At 35.0% G+C, this 18,048-nt stretch overlaps 1 protein-coding gene and 1 long non-coding RNA gene across 2 annotated transcripts; one reads left to right on the top strand and one right to left on the bottom strand.

Moving 5' to 3' along the window:
* Positions 1-1,878: 1,878 nt before the first annotated feature.
* On the top strand, positions 1,879-2,831 carry LOC118754518. Its single transcript, XR_004994901.1, has 2 exons — positions 1,879-2,242; positions 2,589-2,831. It is a non-coding gene; the product is annotated as an uncharacterized LOC118754518 (long non-coding RNA).
* Positions 2,830-17,990, bottom strand: LOC118754517 (rootletin-like). Its single transcript, XM_036489395.1, has 12 exons — positions 17,368-17,990; positions 14,884-15,035; positions 14,138-14,819; positions 10,986-11,496; positions 10,467-10,650; positions 9,862-10,037; positions 8,536-8,966; positions 7,616-8,464; positions 6,009-7,136; positions 4,628-4,803; positions 4,356-4,555; positions 2,830-3,096 (listed from the first exon to the last, which is right to left on the bottom strand). Exons 1-11 carry the CDS (start codon positions 17,950-17,952, stop codon positions 4,495-4,497), a joined length of 4,935 nt encoding a protein of 1,644 aa, XP_036345288.1. The 5' UTR covers positions 17,953-17,990; the 3' UTR covers positions 2,830-3,096; positions 4,356-4,494.
* Positions 17,991-18,048: the final 58 nt, after the last annotated feature.

The following is an 18,048-nucleotide window of genomic DNA, read 5'->3' as shown; positions in this document are numbered from 1 at the left end:
GAAGATGAAGATGAAGATGAAGATGAAGATGAAGATGAAGATGAAGACGAAGATGAAGATGTGTATGTAGTGGATCGCACATATCTTTCTTTCTGGCATTTACGCTATTAAGTTTCTCTTCTTCCGCGCGTAGGGACTACACGAACTAAGTTTTCCTTTAATTAAATTTATAGTTTAGACCTTAACTTCGAAAAATCCATTGATGTTGTCGCAAAATGAAAAATTTGTGTGCACATGTGAAATGCCTATTTGAGGAATTGTCTGCATACTCAATTAGTTTGCCACTTAGCTTTCCTTCTCCTGCTTCCGCAAAGACAAGAACTAACCGAAAAAAGACAGTATGTGCTTACTTTTTTTTGTAGTAAAATTTCGTTAGTGGCGAATGTAGCGGAAATGCCTCCTAAATGTATGCTTTAATATTGATAGTGAATTAAAGAAGCGTTATTGTTGTTGTAAGAGCATACAAATCCCCAAAAGAGTTTTTGAGGAGCGATGCTGAAGCGACAGTCCTTGGTCAGATATAATTGTGGGTCGTTCCGGTTTCGTAGACCCGACCGTTGTGGGAACAATTAAAGAAACTTGCTAAGCAGCGGTTTAAAAATAAGATTCAAATTAAAAGGAATGCAAGGATAAAGGTAAAGGTGAATATGTAGAGGAAAATGATAGACATATAATCAACCAAAATATAACAAATTAAAGTTTCAAATGCAACTTTAATCCCTTTTTTACGTTTGGAAATCAAGTTCTAAGTAAATTTTTTGAGTGAGTTTCAAATAGGTTGTGTTAAAAGTACTGTGAAATAATTCATGATTCATAATTCAAGCGCTTGGTAAGAAATATATATAATAGGACTAATTTGCTTTTAATAACATTGTGTTATGTATTAAATTGTGTGAGTGCTTTATCTGCCCGTGTCAAAAAAGTGTTTATACATATATGTATTACAGAAGTTTATGTGTTTCGTCTTTATGTAATAATGTTAGAAATTCATTGCAAATGTTTACCACCATTGCATTGCATAGTTGGATAAGAATGATTCAACAGTGAAGCATGTCACACCTGTGACAGCTACGGTTTGGACAATTGTAATCACCATCTTAACTCTTTCATGGTCAACTGAAAATGCAAAAGCAAAATTTTTAACTTTAAAATAAGACGTGAGTTGAAAATGCTAAAATAAGGTTCGGTTCCTACTCTGAGCGATACCAAACAATATTTTTTAGTTTAATGATTTTTTTTTAATATAAAAATTATTTTATTTTATTTTATTATTCTTGCGGTATTTCACATTATAATGTCAAGATAAACAAATTTTGTGCAGTTTAATTTTAATTAAACAGGTCATAACAACTATAATTACATAAAAAAAAAAAATAAAATTCTTGAGGCGTATTCTTGTTTTCGTACGAATCGAAAATTTGATATTTTTGTATAGAAAATAATTGGAAAATTTTACGATTTTCGATTCGTACGAAAACAAGAATACGCCCCAATATTTAAAATAACAAAAAAAAAAAAAATGTTTCCTGATAGTGGGATTCGAACCCACGACTCGTCGGGAAGCTAAAATGTCAATCCCGCAGCGGACACAGGGTGAACTAATTAAAGTACACATATATCTTTATATTGCCGAGTAAATTTTTTCTCTTCATGGGTAGCTCTGTTCTCTCTCATCTTAACAAAAAGCTGTTTCTAAGATGTCTATTGACACAAATTAAAAATCTATTCTAAATTTAAAACTTTATTTTAACAAGAATGAGTTTTAACTTACGACTATGCCTATGGGCCATGATGTACCAATCGACGATTTTTTTCTCTTTGAGGTGGTTAGCAGTAGTTCTACACGCGGGGAAAAGTATAGACACCTGAAACTGTATATGGTCACAGAAGTTGTATATTAAATTTAAAAACAAGTCCCGTAATGATTATAAAAAGTTGCAAATAATTAGTGGTTACTTAACGTCTAAAATAAATGTGCTAAGGCGTGCGCTTCACGGAAACCGGAATTAATTGTTAAACTAATACATTTGTACATAGATAATTTTTACGTTCATGTTATTGCTTAATAAGTTATGTTACTATCCTATAATATGCAGCTGTATTGTATTGCTCTTCCAGCCAACTCACTTACACTCACCTTGAGGACATCCTTGTAGCGCTCAATACTGGTACTATAAATCTGCAAGCGGGTCGACAGCTTATCGAATTTTTACATCAGGATCCTGCACAAAATGTCCAATCGGTAAACTCTATTTATACTCGGCGTTTGCATATGTACATACATACATTTTTATCAGCGTTGCTACACTGCATGTGAAAAGCTGCGTGCATAAGGAGTACACCAACATAATCATGGTTACTCGGACTGCCGTTGACTCCGAAAAATTTGTATTACTCAAAATAGTTTTTAAACTTTCTCAGTGTTATTTATTGAGCAAAAGGTACAAGTTTTATTTTTTGTTTAGAAAGACAATTTTTGATTTATTTCATTAGAAAGCGGACCAATTTTTCGCCGAACGTTTTAACGCTGATTTGTACATATGTATGCACAGAAAATTATATTAATAAATTTATGTATTATTTTTTAGCTTATATACGACCGACAACTAGAACAAATAACTGATGAAAAGACTATCGAACAACTTTGTCTACAGGCGATTGAGCGTAACGAACAGGCAGTAAAACAATACAAAAGCGGCAAAAAGAAAGCACTGTTTGCTATTGTAGGCGAAGTGTCCAAGTTGTCCAAACAGAGGGCTAACATGAAAGTTGTAGTCGCTTACCTGGAGAAAATATTAAATTCGCAATAAAAATGAAACAAAGGAAAAATACAAACCAATTGTTTTCTTTATTTGACCAAAATTGTATATATTTTCTAAAATATTCCTTTTATGAATATTGCCTTTTATGAAAATTGCTCTTATATTTGTTTTAATAGATGTTTGAATTCTAGATTGTGTTTGTGTTTTATCCTACATGCATACGTTTGTAGGTATATAAATGTTATTGAGGCATTGTTATTGATACATTAGTGACTGTGAAAGTTGGTGATATGAATTTGCATGGTTCCTTTCAAAACTGTACGGCAATGTTCTCCTAAAGAGAGGAGAAATGCAACAGCCTTATAAGATAAACGTAAATAAAATTTAATAGCGCTTGTTGGGAAATGTTTGGTTTAATAATGTTTTGGTTTTTTTTTTTTTTTAATTGAAATTAACTTGTGGTGGGAATGCAGGAAGTAAATATACACTATATTCTATTGTCTATCTCGCAGACAATGAAAAGCTACAGAATAGTTATAATTTGTCTACACCATACAAATACATGTACATTTTCGTATGTAAGTACGTATATATGTATGTACACTGCCGGAACAAAGTATTGGCACAGCAAATTTTTCACAATATAGGCAACAATTTTTATTCTAATATTTTTCCACTAATTTCGTATAAAACCATATGTTCATTCTACACTAAAAAACATAAAAATATAATTCCTAAACTTTGTGCAAAACTCGCGAAAATTCAGCAAATTTTCATGAAAATTTTCAACTTTTCAATCCGATTTTCTAGAGTTTGGAGTATGCAGATTTCTAGCCCAATCAATTGTATTATAAGAAAGTGCAAGTTTTAAATACCTAGGAATTACCGTTGATTTTTGGTAATTTTTTTCACGCAGTCTCTTCCATACAAACATTTTTTTTCGAAAATACTTAATATGGAAAAAATGCAAAACACCTTCAACAAAAAAAAAATTCTCAAAAATCAACGCGATTTTTGACTAACTCCGAACTTGCATTTTTTTACTAGAATTTAATGGGCTGCAAAACTGCATACTCAAAAAAAGTCTAATAAACCTGATTAAAAAGTTGAAAATTTACTGAATTTTCGCGAGTTTTGCCTAATGTTTAGGAATTACATTTTTAAGCTTTTTGTTGTTGAATGAACCATATGTTTATACAAAATTGGCCGAAAAATATTAGAATAAAAAGTGTTGCATATATTCTGCCTTATCCTGAGTTTCACATGAAAAAAAAATTCACCCGAAAATTTGTCATCCGCCCATAGTAATACCATGGAAACTAAGAGTTAAAAGTGAACCGGTTCGGGTAAAATGAAACTCATGATAAGGCTGATTGTGAAAAATTTGCTGTACCAATACTTTGTTCCGGCAGTGTATGTATGTATCTATATAAAATATCGATGAAGTTAGGGATAAGTAAATTTTGTAGGATCATTACAAATTTCAATACCTGATGCATTTTTGTGGAGTTTCAAAATCAACTCATACACACTTATTGTATGAGAGGGGATAGTGAGTATAGGCATGTTTTGTATTAATTATGTTTTCTATACCTGTATACATATATTCTAATAAATGCATTTAGTTTTTAATAAGGAAGCTTTAAGTGGCAGTTTTTTATTTCCAAGTCCTTTCCCTTTGCCTGGACCACATATTAGCTAGTAACAATCAAGTTGTCCCATACAAATGGATTTATTGATCGTAATCCCGACAGGTGGACGGTGGTAGACTCATCGAAACGGCATTATCCAAGCTGCATGAACGTACAAAATTATATACAATAAAATAAGAATATTTATAATGGCATTAAACAATTTATGCTCACCGTCTCGATTCGCTTTCCAATAAATTAGGATCTAATGGATGTTGCGAAACATGTCGTAATGAATCGCCAAGAGTATTTCGTAGGTGTTGCATTTCGCGATTGGCTTTTGAACTACGCAAAATGTATTGCTGACGACGTTTAGCTTCTTGTGCTAATTGTTCACGTAGCAAAGATATCTACGAAAAACAAAAAATATGTGTATTTCCAATTTGGCGTTACGTGAAACTTGTGTTACAAAATGTTAAAAAAAAAAACTGAAAGAGTAAAAATTTTAAAAAGGTTATTCGAGATTCGCATAGCATTAAATTCCGCTTATTTAGTAAAAAAATTACAACTGCTGGTAGCAGCGATTTAAAGATATTAATAAACATATGCCGTGCTGGCGTGACGTTACAACCGAAGTGGATTTTGACTTGGGTTACCAAACTGCGAATTGGGCAAGGGTATTTGTATAAAAGTTGTAGTAAGATTTGGAATGTTTAGGTTAATTTTATAATAATTTTTTGTTTAATCAGCTGAAGTTTCTGGCGCGATGTTACATGACGTTACGTTACTAAAATTACTATTGAAAAAGTTTTGGTAATATTGTTCTTGAAAGAATTTTTAACGGAAAAAAACATGCATTTTATGTCGAATGTACTTCTTATTTTATCTAGCGCATAGTATGTACACACGATAATTAATATAACTTTAAATTTGAATGACGAATGTCAAAAAGCAGGACATTTAGGAGGACATGGCTTAAAAAAGGAGGACTTTTTCCTAAAGGAGGACGGTCGGTCACATTATTTTTGACCCTCTTTAAAATAAGTTTCATAAAAGTTTATTGAAAGAGGCAGTTAGAGGGTTAAAATGTTCTACAGAAAACTTGTACGGACTAATGCCGAAGTGAGTGCGCAAAAAACCTTAATAGGAGATACATATCGTCGTTTAATGTACAAAACCGCGTATCAACAAAATGCAAAACCGCGTATGTGAAGTTGTAGAAATTATTTTCTAGAGCGTAAAAACATATTTCAAAATGGTTACCTTTTTTATAAAGCAATCGCAATTCTGGCTAGTATATTTGAGGACGAATGGATAAGGATTTAACCAAGAGCTTGTGTGAGCAAATCCAATTTTTGCCAAAAAATGTCGGTTACGCGGTTTTGCAGAACGACGATACGCGGTTTTGTACTTTAAACGACGATATAAACACCATTCCTTAGTTTTTAGGAAAAATTTACTTGCCATTTCATCCCCCGTGAAAGGAATAAGTATGCCATTTTGCTCGTGGCTCTCAAACAGTGGCAATGGTACACACGTATGAACATATGTATGTACATATATATGTAATGTATTTATAACAAAAACTAAAAAAAAAAAAATATTATTAGCTCACTTGATTTTCTAAACGCATGACCTGCTGCCGATGTGATTGCTCGCGAGCATCCAATAACTTTTCAGCGTGCATTTGGGCATTACGGTAACGCTCCGCATCTATTCCACCATCTGCACACTTGGCACTATCGTGTAAACGTGCCTTAAGTCTTGCCAGTTCGGACTCTTTCTCCGCTAAAAGTGTTTCTAAACGACGGACTTTTAAGCGCAAGTCCCTCGCCTCTTGCTCAATGACGGCATGATCAAGACCACAGCTATAATTGCCCGCAGTGGTTTCCATGCGGTTCGAGTCGAAGTCACCGGCATCATAATACGAAGTATTCTTCTCTGCACGATCGTAAGCTGTGGTCCCACCACTTCCGGAGAACTTGCTTTTACGCTCCGACTCCAATTGCTTGACTTTGTCCTGCAAAGCTTGTAATTTATTGCGTAATTCGGATTTTTCTCGTTGAGACGATTTGAGTTGTCGACTGAGCTCTTCTTCCTCGCGCTTATCGGCACTTTTGCCCATACCGCCACTATCACCGGCCTCCTGATTCCACTTGGCAATGCGTAATTGCGACTCTAAAGCAGAACGTTGCACTTCCAAATCGGTAACTTGCTCTTGAAGCCGCTGAATACGGTCCAATTGTGCTTGTTGACTGCGTCGCAATTCATTTAAATTACTTTGTGCATTATCCAGACGCTCTGCAAGTATACGCTTTTCGTTTTCTGCTGCTTGAGATTGTTTTTGCAGTAGTTTTACTTTTTCTTCATTTGATTGCGAACAGTGTCCTTGCTCAGAGAGCTCCTTATTCAGTGCTTTCAATTCGCCACGCAATTCCACTTCAGTGACCGCCGCCTTTTGTAGGCGATCCTTCATTTGATCCACCGTAGTCTTAAGTGATGAACACCGCTCTTCCAATTGGACCATTGCACGATTCTGGTTGTCGAGTCGTTCTTGCGCCTGCCTCACATTACAGTCTTTCTCTTGTAAGGCCATTTGCAAGCGATTTATATCTCCCTCCATTGCAACCCGCTGCAGATCCAATTTCGCAGCGCGTCCTTCCGCTTTCGCTAGTTCTTCCTGCAGATGACGTTTCTCGTTCTCTAATTTCGATCCGTGTGTACGACACTTCTCTAGCCGATCCTAGAAAAAAGATGAAAAATAATATGGGTATTCATGGAAAGTCGTAATTGCCTCGCAACCGCGTAAACCGCGTAAACCTCGTAAATAAACCGATTTTGCATGCAAAATTAAGTAAGTTAACGAGGTTTACATGGTTACGAGGCTTTTACGCGTTTAGATGAATTGCGCTAATTTTTAATCAAATAACCTGATAACCAGGCAGGTGTGGACACCCAAAATGAAATCAAAGAATCCACAGTTCTGCTTCTCAACCGCTTTCTACTCTATGAACTCTTGTTGTTTATTTATGCAAACTGCGCAAAATTTATTCGAATAATATTTAATCTAATTGGATAAAATGGGATCTTCACCAATAATAATAACGAATGTGAAGTGAGATCGTTAACCACCGACTAAAATTTGTATTTAAAAAAATCACGAATTGCATTAAAATTCCACAGACGGTACTACATATATACAAGTACAACTTTTAACCTTACCTCGATCTGGGAGTTCTCCTCATTGCAAGATGCTAACTGCATTTCAAGCTGATTAATTTTTTCACGCATTTGCTGGCATTCATCGCACTTCTGCTTAAACTTCTCTTCGAGTGCATTCAAAGCGGAAATTTTCATACTACGTTCGGTATCCAAATTGCCCTTCTCTTCCTGAAGGTGACGCAACATTTGCTGAAGTTTGCTGACTTTTCCATCGCAACGCAGCTGCTGCTCTGCGGCATCCTGTAATTGTTTTTTCGCTGCCGATAATTGCACCTTCATATCATCCTTTTCACGTTCGATTTGTGCCACTTGATGCATTAGATTTCGTACGCCTTTGCGCACCAGATCCGGATCCAGATCACAAGGTACATCCGGACATTGTGAAGTGCTTCTGGCATCATAATCATGGCAACTGCCAGCCGCCATTGCATTTCGAATGGGACTATAACGCCTTGTTGGGCTTATCAAGCGATAGGAAAGATTAACACTGCCATCAGGTTGAATGCCTGCAATACGACGCAATGTGTGCGCAACCGAGCTGAGCTTGTGCTCTGTGTCGCGCTTGTGAAGCTCAACACAAGCCAGCTGCTCGTCGAGCGCGCGTATTCGACCTTCAGCGCCACCCAATCGAGCTTTCAACTCCTGTATCTGTTGGGTGGCATCAGCAAGACATACCTCAAGGTTATGCTTCTGATCTTCCAACCGCTTCTCTCTACCGCGAGCTTCTTCGATACGCGCTAATAGCTCTTGTTCGCGATTGTGGAAGCGATGTTCATCCTGATTGGACTGACAGCGTGCACGGCCAAGCTCTGCCCTGGTTTCGCATAGATTTTCTTCTAAATCGGCAAGCTAATTAAAAATTAAAAAATTGCATTAGTGTAACGAAGTGAAAAATTTCGTAAAAGTTACCCTTAACTTACCTGCTTCTTAATCTGGCACAATTCCTGTTGACTACGCTCCTTTAATTCGATTTCGGCAGCTAATTTGTTCTGGAGCTCCTTACCACCTTCATCCTTTTGCGCAAAGTCCATTTGCGTTTTCTGTAGTGTATTCTTGGTGGCATTCAGCTCCTGTACAGTTTTACTCATATTATTTTCGGTCTCCTTCAAGATCGTTGTCAGTCGTGTACGTTCGTTTTCCAATGAGCTTTTGGAATCTTGCAAAGCATTTATTTTCTGCAAAGCTTCCTCAATAGCGCGCGCCTGCTCGCGTTTTGCGCTCTCCACATGCTTCACGTGATCACGCAGCTCCTTATTACTGTTAGAATATTTATCCTTCTCAATGTTACTGTCAGCCAATTGACGGCGACAGTCCGTGAGTTCATTGCGCAAGCTATCAATATAAGCTTCACCTGCAAACAAATTTGAAGTTATTCAAGCAGTCTAAGGACTGTGAATTTGAATACACAATATGTTAGTGTTTGGCCGAGCTTCTCCTCCGATTTGTGGCGAGCGCCAAAACGAAGGGGGGAGTTTCAAGAAACTATTTTTCATAGCAGAAATTGGCCATTTCTTACCGAGGGGCGACCGCTATTAGAAAAACCTTTTTCTTCTGTTTGGCAGTGCAGTCTTAAATATGAATAAATTGGAAGTGTGTGATCTGCATAGAGCTTAAATGCTTATTGGGCTACTAGCTACTAAAATTCAAACGTCAAACCCGTGTAAAAAATTGTGGAGCAAAAAATTATGGAGTGAGGGGGGGAGGTTTATTATACTATCATTTAAGATTGCTTTGTTGTACCCCCGAGACAATTACCCATAATTTGGGGCACATCAAATCTTTAGCAGACGATAGATTTTTTTCTAATAATAGAGGAGTTATTGCCCTCAAAGAGATCGTGAGAATTGGGAGTCTAATTTGACAGACTCGTCTCAATAAATGCTTGAAATAGTCGATAAGAAGTATAATTTAGTCGATATCTCGATGTGTGATATGTACATAATGAGACCGTTTTTCATAAATATCGAGCATTTTTGCTACTTCAATAGCAATAGCACAACTCAAATTAACAAAATCCTTACTACAGTTAAGGGCCTCGTGTCTGTAATCCACGGCTAATCCTTACTATTTACTTTATTTATCCTTATTACTTAAATTTTAAACATATGAGCCACTTAGTAGCGTTTTTTTTAGTTTTGAGTTGTGTCGCTATTCCAGAAGACCATCGATATGTACATATACATATGTAGTATATACATATTTTTTATTTCTTGTAAAGATATTTAGTTGTATTTTTCATAACCTACCTTCTTTTGCTTTCCTGAGCGCATCTTGTAGTTCTGCGTTAATTCCTTCGACTTTGTCTTCCTTGAGTCGTATATCCATTTTCAACTCTTCACAGAGTCGATTAAGATTATCTCTTTCTTCTTTTACACTCGTTAGCTGTATTTCCTGTTTTCGTATACATTCTTCGAGTTTTATTCTGCAAAAAGTACAGTGTTAATTGAATGCTTATTATTATTATGCATATACATATAAGTACATAAATACATTATATTCGACTGCTGAGTGGAAGATCGACCTACCTCGGGAGTCAGTTTCAAAAACGCCCTATTTCAGAATTTTATTGAAAAACACTCTATCTCAGAATTTGATTGAAGAACGCCCTATTTCAGAATACGATTCAAAAATGCCCTATCTCACTTTTTGAATCGGCAGCTGAGATGGAGCATTTTTGAAATGAATTCTAAAATAGGGCGTTCTTCAACCAAATTCTGAAATAGGACGTTTTTGAAAAGTGTTTTGATATAGGGCGTTTTCGAACTGACTGCCGAGATATATTGATCTTCCGCTCAGCAGTCGATACATACGTACATAACGGAATCCATTTCTGCAAATCCTCCAAACTTACTTGTTTTCCTCTTCCCTTGTTCGCATGGCGGATATTTCATCCTTTAGCTGAGCAATGGCATTTCGTTGTTTTTCATCGTGTGCATTATGTTCACGTTTCATACGTTCGAGTCCGTCCTGTTCGTTCTTTAGTTCCCGCATAGCAGCCTCTAACTTTTCCATCAATGCTTGCTTATCTCGATGTGCTAATTTTTAATTAAAATATTTTCAAAAGTTTACGTCTCATTTAGTAACTACGTACTTATGTACATATGAGACATTGGTTTTCATATCGGACACCAAATTGGGTGTCACATTTTCGATTGGGTTCACATTTTTTTTTTTTTGGGTTCTATACATGAAATAAGCTAACACGTGTTCGAGGATTTTTTTTTCGGAGATTGATCTGTCATCATATACTTCTTCAAATCGTTATATCTCGGGTTCTGCTCATCGTAGAGCCATGACATAATCTTTTTTTTACTTAATCCGTCCGACTTAGAAAAGAATGGCTCATATGTATGTATGTATGTACACTTACCCATCAACAGCGCCTGCTGTTTTTCATTTTCAGCCCGTATCATAGCCTCTTCGTGCTGCTGTACCAAACTTTCTAAATGCGCTTGTAATGCCTCTAGGCGCTCTTGTAATTTCTCAATTTCATCATCCTTAGCTGTTTGTAATGCTTGAAGTGCTTGCGCCATACGCTTCTCCAATCCCGTTTTAAGTTTATAAAGCTCTTCTGAATGTTTCTTAGCCGCTTCTTCGCCTACCGCTTTGAGGTTGGCAATCTTTTGATTGAAGTCGTTCTCAGCTGCGCGTGCAGCATTCATTAGTTGGTTTTTCGTTTCTTGAGCGCGGCGTTGACACTGTTCCAATTCTTTATTCAGGCGTGTTACCGAATTTTTAAGTGATTCTTCGCGCACGAGTGCCTCCTGAAGATCACGTTCGAGCTGTTGACGTTTTTCCTCAGTGGCTTCGAGTTGAGTATTTGTATCGAAAAGTACTGCTTCTAGGGACTCTTTTTCTGTACGCAATGCCGTCAGCAATTCCTATGAGCACAAAATGGACCACGTTGCAAATATTCAAAACTATTTTGCAAATCGGACAACTTTTTTGAATAAGTCTGTTAGTGAAATAGGGCTCGGTAGGCAATGTTCCACGTACAAAATATTTATTGGGGTATTGCGATCCGCGATCCAGATTTAAAAAATTTTAGAAATTTTGCGGTATGGATCACGATCCAGCAATATTGTATGCTATACCGTCAATAAATATCGCGATACTTGGATCACGTCAATAAATACTGACGGTATGACAGGGCCCGATGTGCAATAAAGTTTTAGTTTTTTGAAACGGGTTGCCACCTGTTACAAATTTTATTAAAGTTATTTAAATTGAAATTGAAATTGTTTTGAAAATGCCTTACTTCTAAACGATACGTAGAAATGTTGCCACTTGTTTAAAAAATCAAAAATCAAAAAATCTACAGTTCAAGCTTTTTAATCTGACACGTCGTTTTTGAAAATCGAACGATTCGTGCTTATCTGATGGCACTGACAAGAAATGAAATAATGCGTTTTATGCATTAGCAAAAAATTAGTAACATTTTATTTTCTATTTTGAAAGCTTAAGAATCGTACTATTAAATAAAATAATAAAAATACCTATTTTTACATATATTTTTATTCCTTCCATTAAAAGCGCCCTTTTTGAAATTTTTATTAAAATAAAATGTATTTTTCTGGAATACCGTAAGGACATTGCTAAAGAATTATGGCAAACATCAATTTTGAATAAATTAGCTTTATTATTTACTGACTTATCGAAGATTTCGTATTTCCCTAAATTACCGTTATATGATATGTGGGCGTGGTTACTGTCCGATTCCAAAAATTTTCAGTTGTTTGGTATGTTGTACCAAGGCTAACAACTGTGCCAAGTTTGGGAGAAATTGATGGAGCGGTTACGAAAATATACACGCCCATTTTCCAAAAATTTATACTCTTATTTTTCGTTTAAAAATTATTGTAAATGTCGATTTTGAGTGAATAAGCTTCAGTAGTTACTAAAATATCGTAGCTTTCGTATTTCCGAAAACAACCGTTATATGGGTGGTAGACATTGTTATTCTCCGAATTTGCCAATACCATCCACCCTACGGTGAAAATAAGTACACCAACCAAGTTTCGTTAAGATATCTCAATTTTTACTCAAGTTATCGTGTGCACAGACGGACAGGCAGTCACCGCTTAATCGACTTCTCTTTTCAGTCAGATCATTTATGTATACATTTGTCTATACCTATCTCGATTCGTTTTACAAACACCCGTTATGTGAACAAAGTTACAATACCCTTTTGCACAAGTGCACTAGGGTATTAAAAGTTCGGGTTCGGTTCGGGTGCCATAATCTCAAAATGAAATTTCGTATCAAGTGCCGTGATTGGGCCCTAATTTTTAAATGTATCGAAAAAGCAAATAGTAATGAACTAGAAAATATCTAGTTAATAAGACTGGTTTACAGCAAAAATGCTCCACGGATGCCACTATCCAATTCCTACGTGGAATTGCTCGGTGATTCCGAAAATGGAGTTGGTGTTTTTTTCTATGGATAGGTTTTCGAGATTATTCAGCTGGTTCCCCTTAATCATGTATATCTTACGAAACAATTGAACAATCGTAATGCATACGAAATATGGAAAATTAAAGCTAAACAAATTTATTCATATATATATATACATTCATAATCATTCCTGATTTTGGGTTTTTTAAGAAAAACAAAAAAAGACAAACTTTAACAAAGAAAAAAAAAATAACAGTTTCGGTGCAATTTTTTGTTTTGCTTGTGTTAAAGCATGATCTGTTACTAAAAAAAAATCAAACTTCTCATGAAAAAAAATTATGCATAAATAGAAAAGGAATTAGTGCTCAAACGAAAATGCGCAAAGATTTTTTGTGTGAAAAATGAGCAGGATAAAATGCTACTCAAACGCCATGTACGAGTGCGCCATGTACGCTGTGGCGTATGAGTAACACTCTCTCCTGCTCATACAAAAAATCCTTGCACGTTTTCATTTGACCACTCATTCCACACAGGCTTTCATACAAATTTCGCTATTTTTTTTTAATTTTTCGCCTGTTAAAGTTTAAATTTTTTCATAAAAAAAAAAAAATGGAATGATAAATTAATTTCTCCTAAACTATCTGGCCTAACAAAATGTTATGTATATACGGTTCATGAAGAATTTTGTTATCTTTCATTTTCCTCATTTCGTATTACGATTGTTCAAGTGAATTTTGAGCTATCCATAAAAAAAAATGAAATCAGCAAGCAATTTTACATAGGAATTGGATAGTGGCATCCGTGGAACAAAAAAAGAACCGAAATCTGTAATCCAGTGTGATTCTTGGCGGAAAATTTAAAATACATTCTCGATCTCAAGGTGACTATCTGGTAACACTCTACCTCAGCTTGAGCCACGGCCGTCTTCGAGATATGACTTGTACTTTATGAACTTCTTACATTGTACACTGAGAAAAGATTTTAGTTAAAACAACGAAATGTGTTTCTCTCAATACGTGATTTGGTTATAGTAATACGATTTGTTTACATTTACCAAATCTGGTGTTGAAAGAAATAAATTTAGCTGACTCTTTTCTCAGTGTATTAAAAAAAAAAATCTGAATTTACCTGTAGACGATGTGTTTCCTTTTCATGCAAATCTATTACAACCTGCTTCTCCTCCACATCTTTAACCATTTCTTCCAAATTTCTATTTAAACGATTATTTGTTTCAACAGTTTGCTCCAATTTTTGTCGTGTTCGCATTAGTTCTTCATTAAGCGATTCCTTTTTGCGGCACAAAGCTGTAAGTTGATTGTGAATATCACCACGATCTCGAGTGATACATGCCAAGTCCTGTAGAATTTTTTCTTTCTCCAATTGTGTACATTTGAGCTTTTCGCTATATGACAAATTATCCGTTTCCAATTCTAGGCGTGCCTTTTCAACGCTGCTCAACTCCTTCCGCACTGTTGCTATTTCCTTTTCTAATTCATCTACTTCGCTTTTGAGTTTATTGCGCTCCTCTTGTGTTTGTGCTAAGCTACTGTGGATTGTTTTCAATTCGTCTGAGGTGGATGAGTTGCTGTTGGACACTTTGTCCAGCTTCTCTTGCAAGTCACATTTCTCCAAGAGCAGCTTGTCCAAATCATATTCTAAATCAGATTTTTGCTTTTCAATTAAATTAATGATATTATCGGATTCGATACGTTGTTGCTCAAGCAGATCGCGACTAAGGCTTACGCTGTTCAATTCTTCGCGTAAGGATATTGTCTCCTCACGCAAGCGACTTCCTCGGTCCTCTTCAGACCTATATAAATATTTTTAGCTACAATTACTATCAAGTATTCTTAATACAATCTTCACAGCCTCACCTTAGATTCATTTCAATTATGTTTTTGTCCTTAAGTATTCGTTGAATTTCCAGTTCAACCGCCTTTTTGTCATCTTCAAGCAGGTCGATTTTCTTTTGCAACTTTCCATATTTTAGCTGTAACTTCTCAAAATCCCCGCTAAGATTTTCAAACTGAAAAAAAGGGTTGTGATGATATTGCAAACGATTCCACCGTTTATTTTCAAATAATTTTTTTTTCACATCTACGAAATTTTTATATCGTAACTAGTATTTCGTAGCCTTGGCATTTTTCGAAATTGTTTAGATTTTAAATGTTATCTCTCGATTGGTACCACCGATTCTGCTCATATTTTAAACGGTTGAGAATGATGGTGTTTTCTTCCCATTTTTATTTTTTATTTGACCATAATTTTTTATTTTTTTATAGAAATTATTAAAATTTTTTTAAATATTACTGACATCTCTATGGCTTTAAAATTGCGTTTTTGGCAAATATTTTTGTACGTTCTATTAGCAATTATTTGCAGAAAAAAGTTAGCCGTGTGAAGCATAAACAGATAATTGCATAAAAAAGTTTGACCTTCGAAAAAATGGTGGCCCACTTCACAAATTTTTACTCTAGTAGATATGGGTATTTTTTTTTTCAAAACAATATACATACGTATGTATGTATTCGATTATCTTTCTTCAAAAATCATTTTGGTGATGAAATACATCACATAAATAATGCGTTAAAAGGCACAATCCCAAATGGATAAAAAAAATGGCAAAAATTTATAAAATCTGAATCACTTTTCTAGTTTTTTTTTTTTAATTTTTCAGAGACCATAACGGTTATGCCTTCTTTCGAAAAAGTCAAAAAATATTCGTTATTTTTTCACCGATATGTTTTCAGTCAAAAATAAAAGTTACGAATTGACTTTTATTTTTTGGTCAAAAATCAAAGTTAAAATATGACTTTTATTTTTTCGATCAAAAATAAAAGTTAACACCTGAAAAGTTAAAATTTGACGGTTAATTGCTGACTTAAAAAAAAATCATAACTATTATTTTCGGTCCCAGAAATTTTTATAGACATACAAAAAGAAAATATTATGTTAAAAGGACCAGATGTGAGGTCTTCACCCGAATTCGAAAATTTTCAAAATCTTGGAAAGGGATTGTTTAGCATTTTTCGAACTTTAAGCTGAAGTCGCAATCTTTAAACCTATTCCGAATTCCTTGAAATTTTGAATGCAGTACTTGAATGGATAAAAGTAGCTAAGAAATTTAATATTATTTTTAATTTCAAATAATTTACTAAAAAAAAAACATAATATGACAATTTTTTGCATAAATCAATGCATAGGACTTATGTACCTCCAATGAATTCAAATATTGTTTTCTTCATGATTATATATGTACACTAACTAAAAGATTAGTGTTATACCTGTTTTTGTACTAATTGCGATGAGTCTGTACGATCCACAAGTAGTTATAATATTTCTAGGTATGTATGTGATATGTACACTGGATATCAAAAGTTAATGCATTGTGCAACGTTTTTCAAATTAAAATTTTGAGCTTTTTAATTTGAATTATTAGATTAAATTTTGAGTATGCAGATAGATCGGTTTTTTAATTCTAGTAAAATAAGTGCAAGTTTTAAGCGGCTATAAAATCGCGTTGATTTTTAATGATTAATTATTGCTGACGGTTTTTGCACTTTTTCCATGGAATAAAAAGCACAAGAGAGTTTTCAAACAAAATTTAAAAAAATAGCCCTATATTTTGTAAATTTCACTTGTTATATGCACAAAACCGCAAAATCCGTCGGAAAAAAAAATTACAAAAAATCAACGAGATTTTTTAGTCGCTTCACTTGTTTCACTAGAATTACATAACCGATCTATCTACGTACCCGAAATTTTTGTAAAAATTCAGATTAAAAAGTTCAAAATTTAGATGAAAAGTTTTCGAACTTTTCCACGTTCTGTAAACCTTATACAGAAAGTTTGACTTAAGTGGTTTAAATTAAAGCATGAACAAAAAAATAATAAAAAAAAGTTGTAACTTACAAAGCATTGCAAATATTGTACAAAAAACATCATGCTCTCACTTTTGATTGCCAGTACACGTATGATTTTTTTGTATAATTAAATACACCTATGAGGAATAACGAAAACCCAACAACAACAAAAAGCGGTTATGTCAAAATTTGGTTAAAAAAGTTGAAATGGAATTTTCCATAGTTCGATAGATAAGAGTAGCTCAAGGAAATAAATATTATTTATATTTCAAATAATAGTAAGATGGCCGCCATCTTGTGTTTTTTCGATTTTTTTTTTGGTTTGCAAAAATGTAGTTTTTAAGTTTGTATCATCCTCAAACTCTCCCAAACGCATATTTAAATTTATTTATTATATTTAATAAATTATTATTTATGTATTCATATGTGACCGATATTTATCATCTAGTGGCAAAAATTGTGTAAATTAAAAACCAGTAGGCTATACTAACGTACCGCAGAATTTAAATCGAGACGCCCCTGCTCGCTTTGCTGTTTCTGTTGACGTATCTCTTCTAGTGTCTTCTGAAGACTATCTCTTTCTTTCAATAGTTCAGACAGCTTCGAATTGCTAGCATCCAATTTTTCGGTGAGCTGATGCACTTTGGTCGTCAATAGCGTCTTTGTGCCTTCGCTTGTTTCGAGTTGTGTTTTAGTATTTCGCAAATTTTCGTTGGTATTTTGAAATTTAACCTGCATATCATGCAAAGCCAATTGGTATTTATGTAGAGCGGCCTGTACTGCTGATATGGTGCCTTCTGCGAAAGCTTGTGATGCACGAGCTGAGCTACGACGCGGCGATTTCGTGGGCACGCCCATGCTAGCACCACTATCACGCGTTAAGTGCATGTGCTGCATTGTTTCGTTTGCTTCTGCGACGTCCGCTTCACGGTCGGCACTTTCAGCATCTTGTACGACAGCTTGTGCAATTTCACGTATAGAATTGTTCAGTCTCTCGATTTCATCATTATAACGATTGGCCAACATTGCTTGTGACTCGGCTTGTGCACAGCGTTCTTCAAGTTTCTTCAACTGATTCATCAGGTCGAGTAGTCGTTGATCCCTTTCGAGCACTTCTTGACGCGCGCTCTCATATTGCACCTTCAGTGTAGCCAATTGAGATTTTATGTCGTTGTT

This window comes from Rhagoletis pomonella, unplaced genomic scaffold, assembly GCF_013731165.1.
Source record: "Rhagoletis pomonella isolate Grant_MI unplaced genomic scaffold, Rhpom_1.0 Rhpom_scaffold_04053, whole genome shotgun sequence".
Lineage (NCBI taxonomy): Eukaryota > Metazoa > Arthropoda > Insecta > Diptera > Tephritidae > Rhagoletis > Rhagoletis pomonella.
This window is presented reverse-complemented; position numbering and strand designations above follow the sequence as displayed.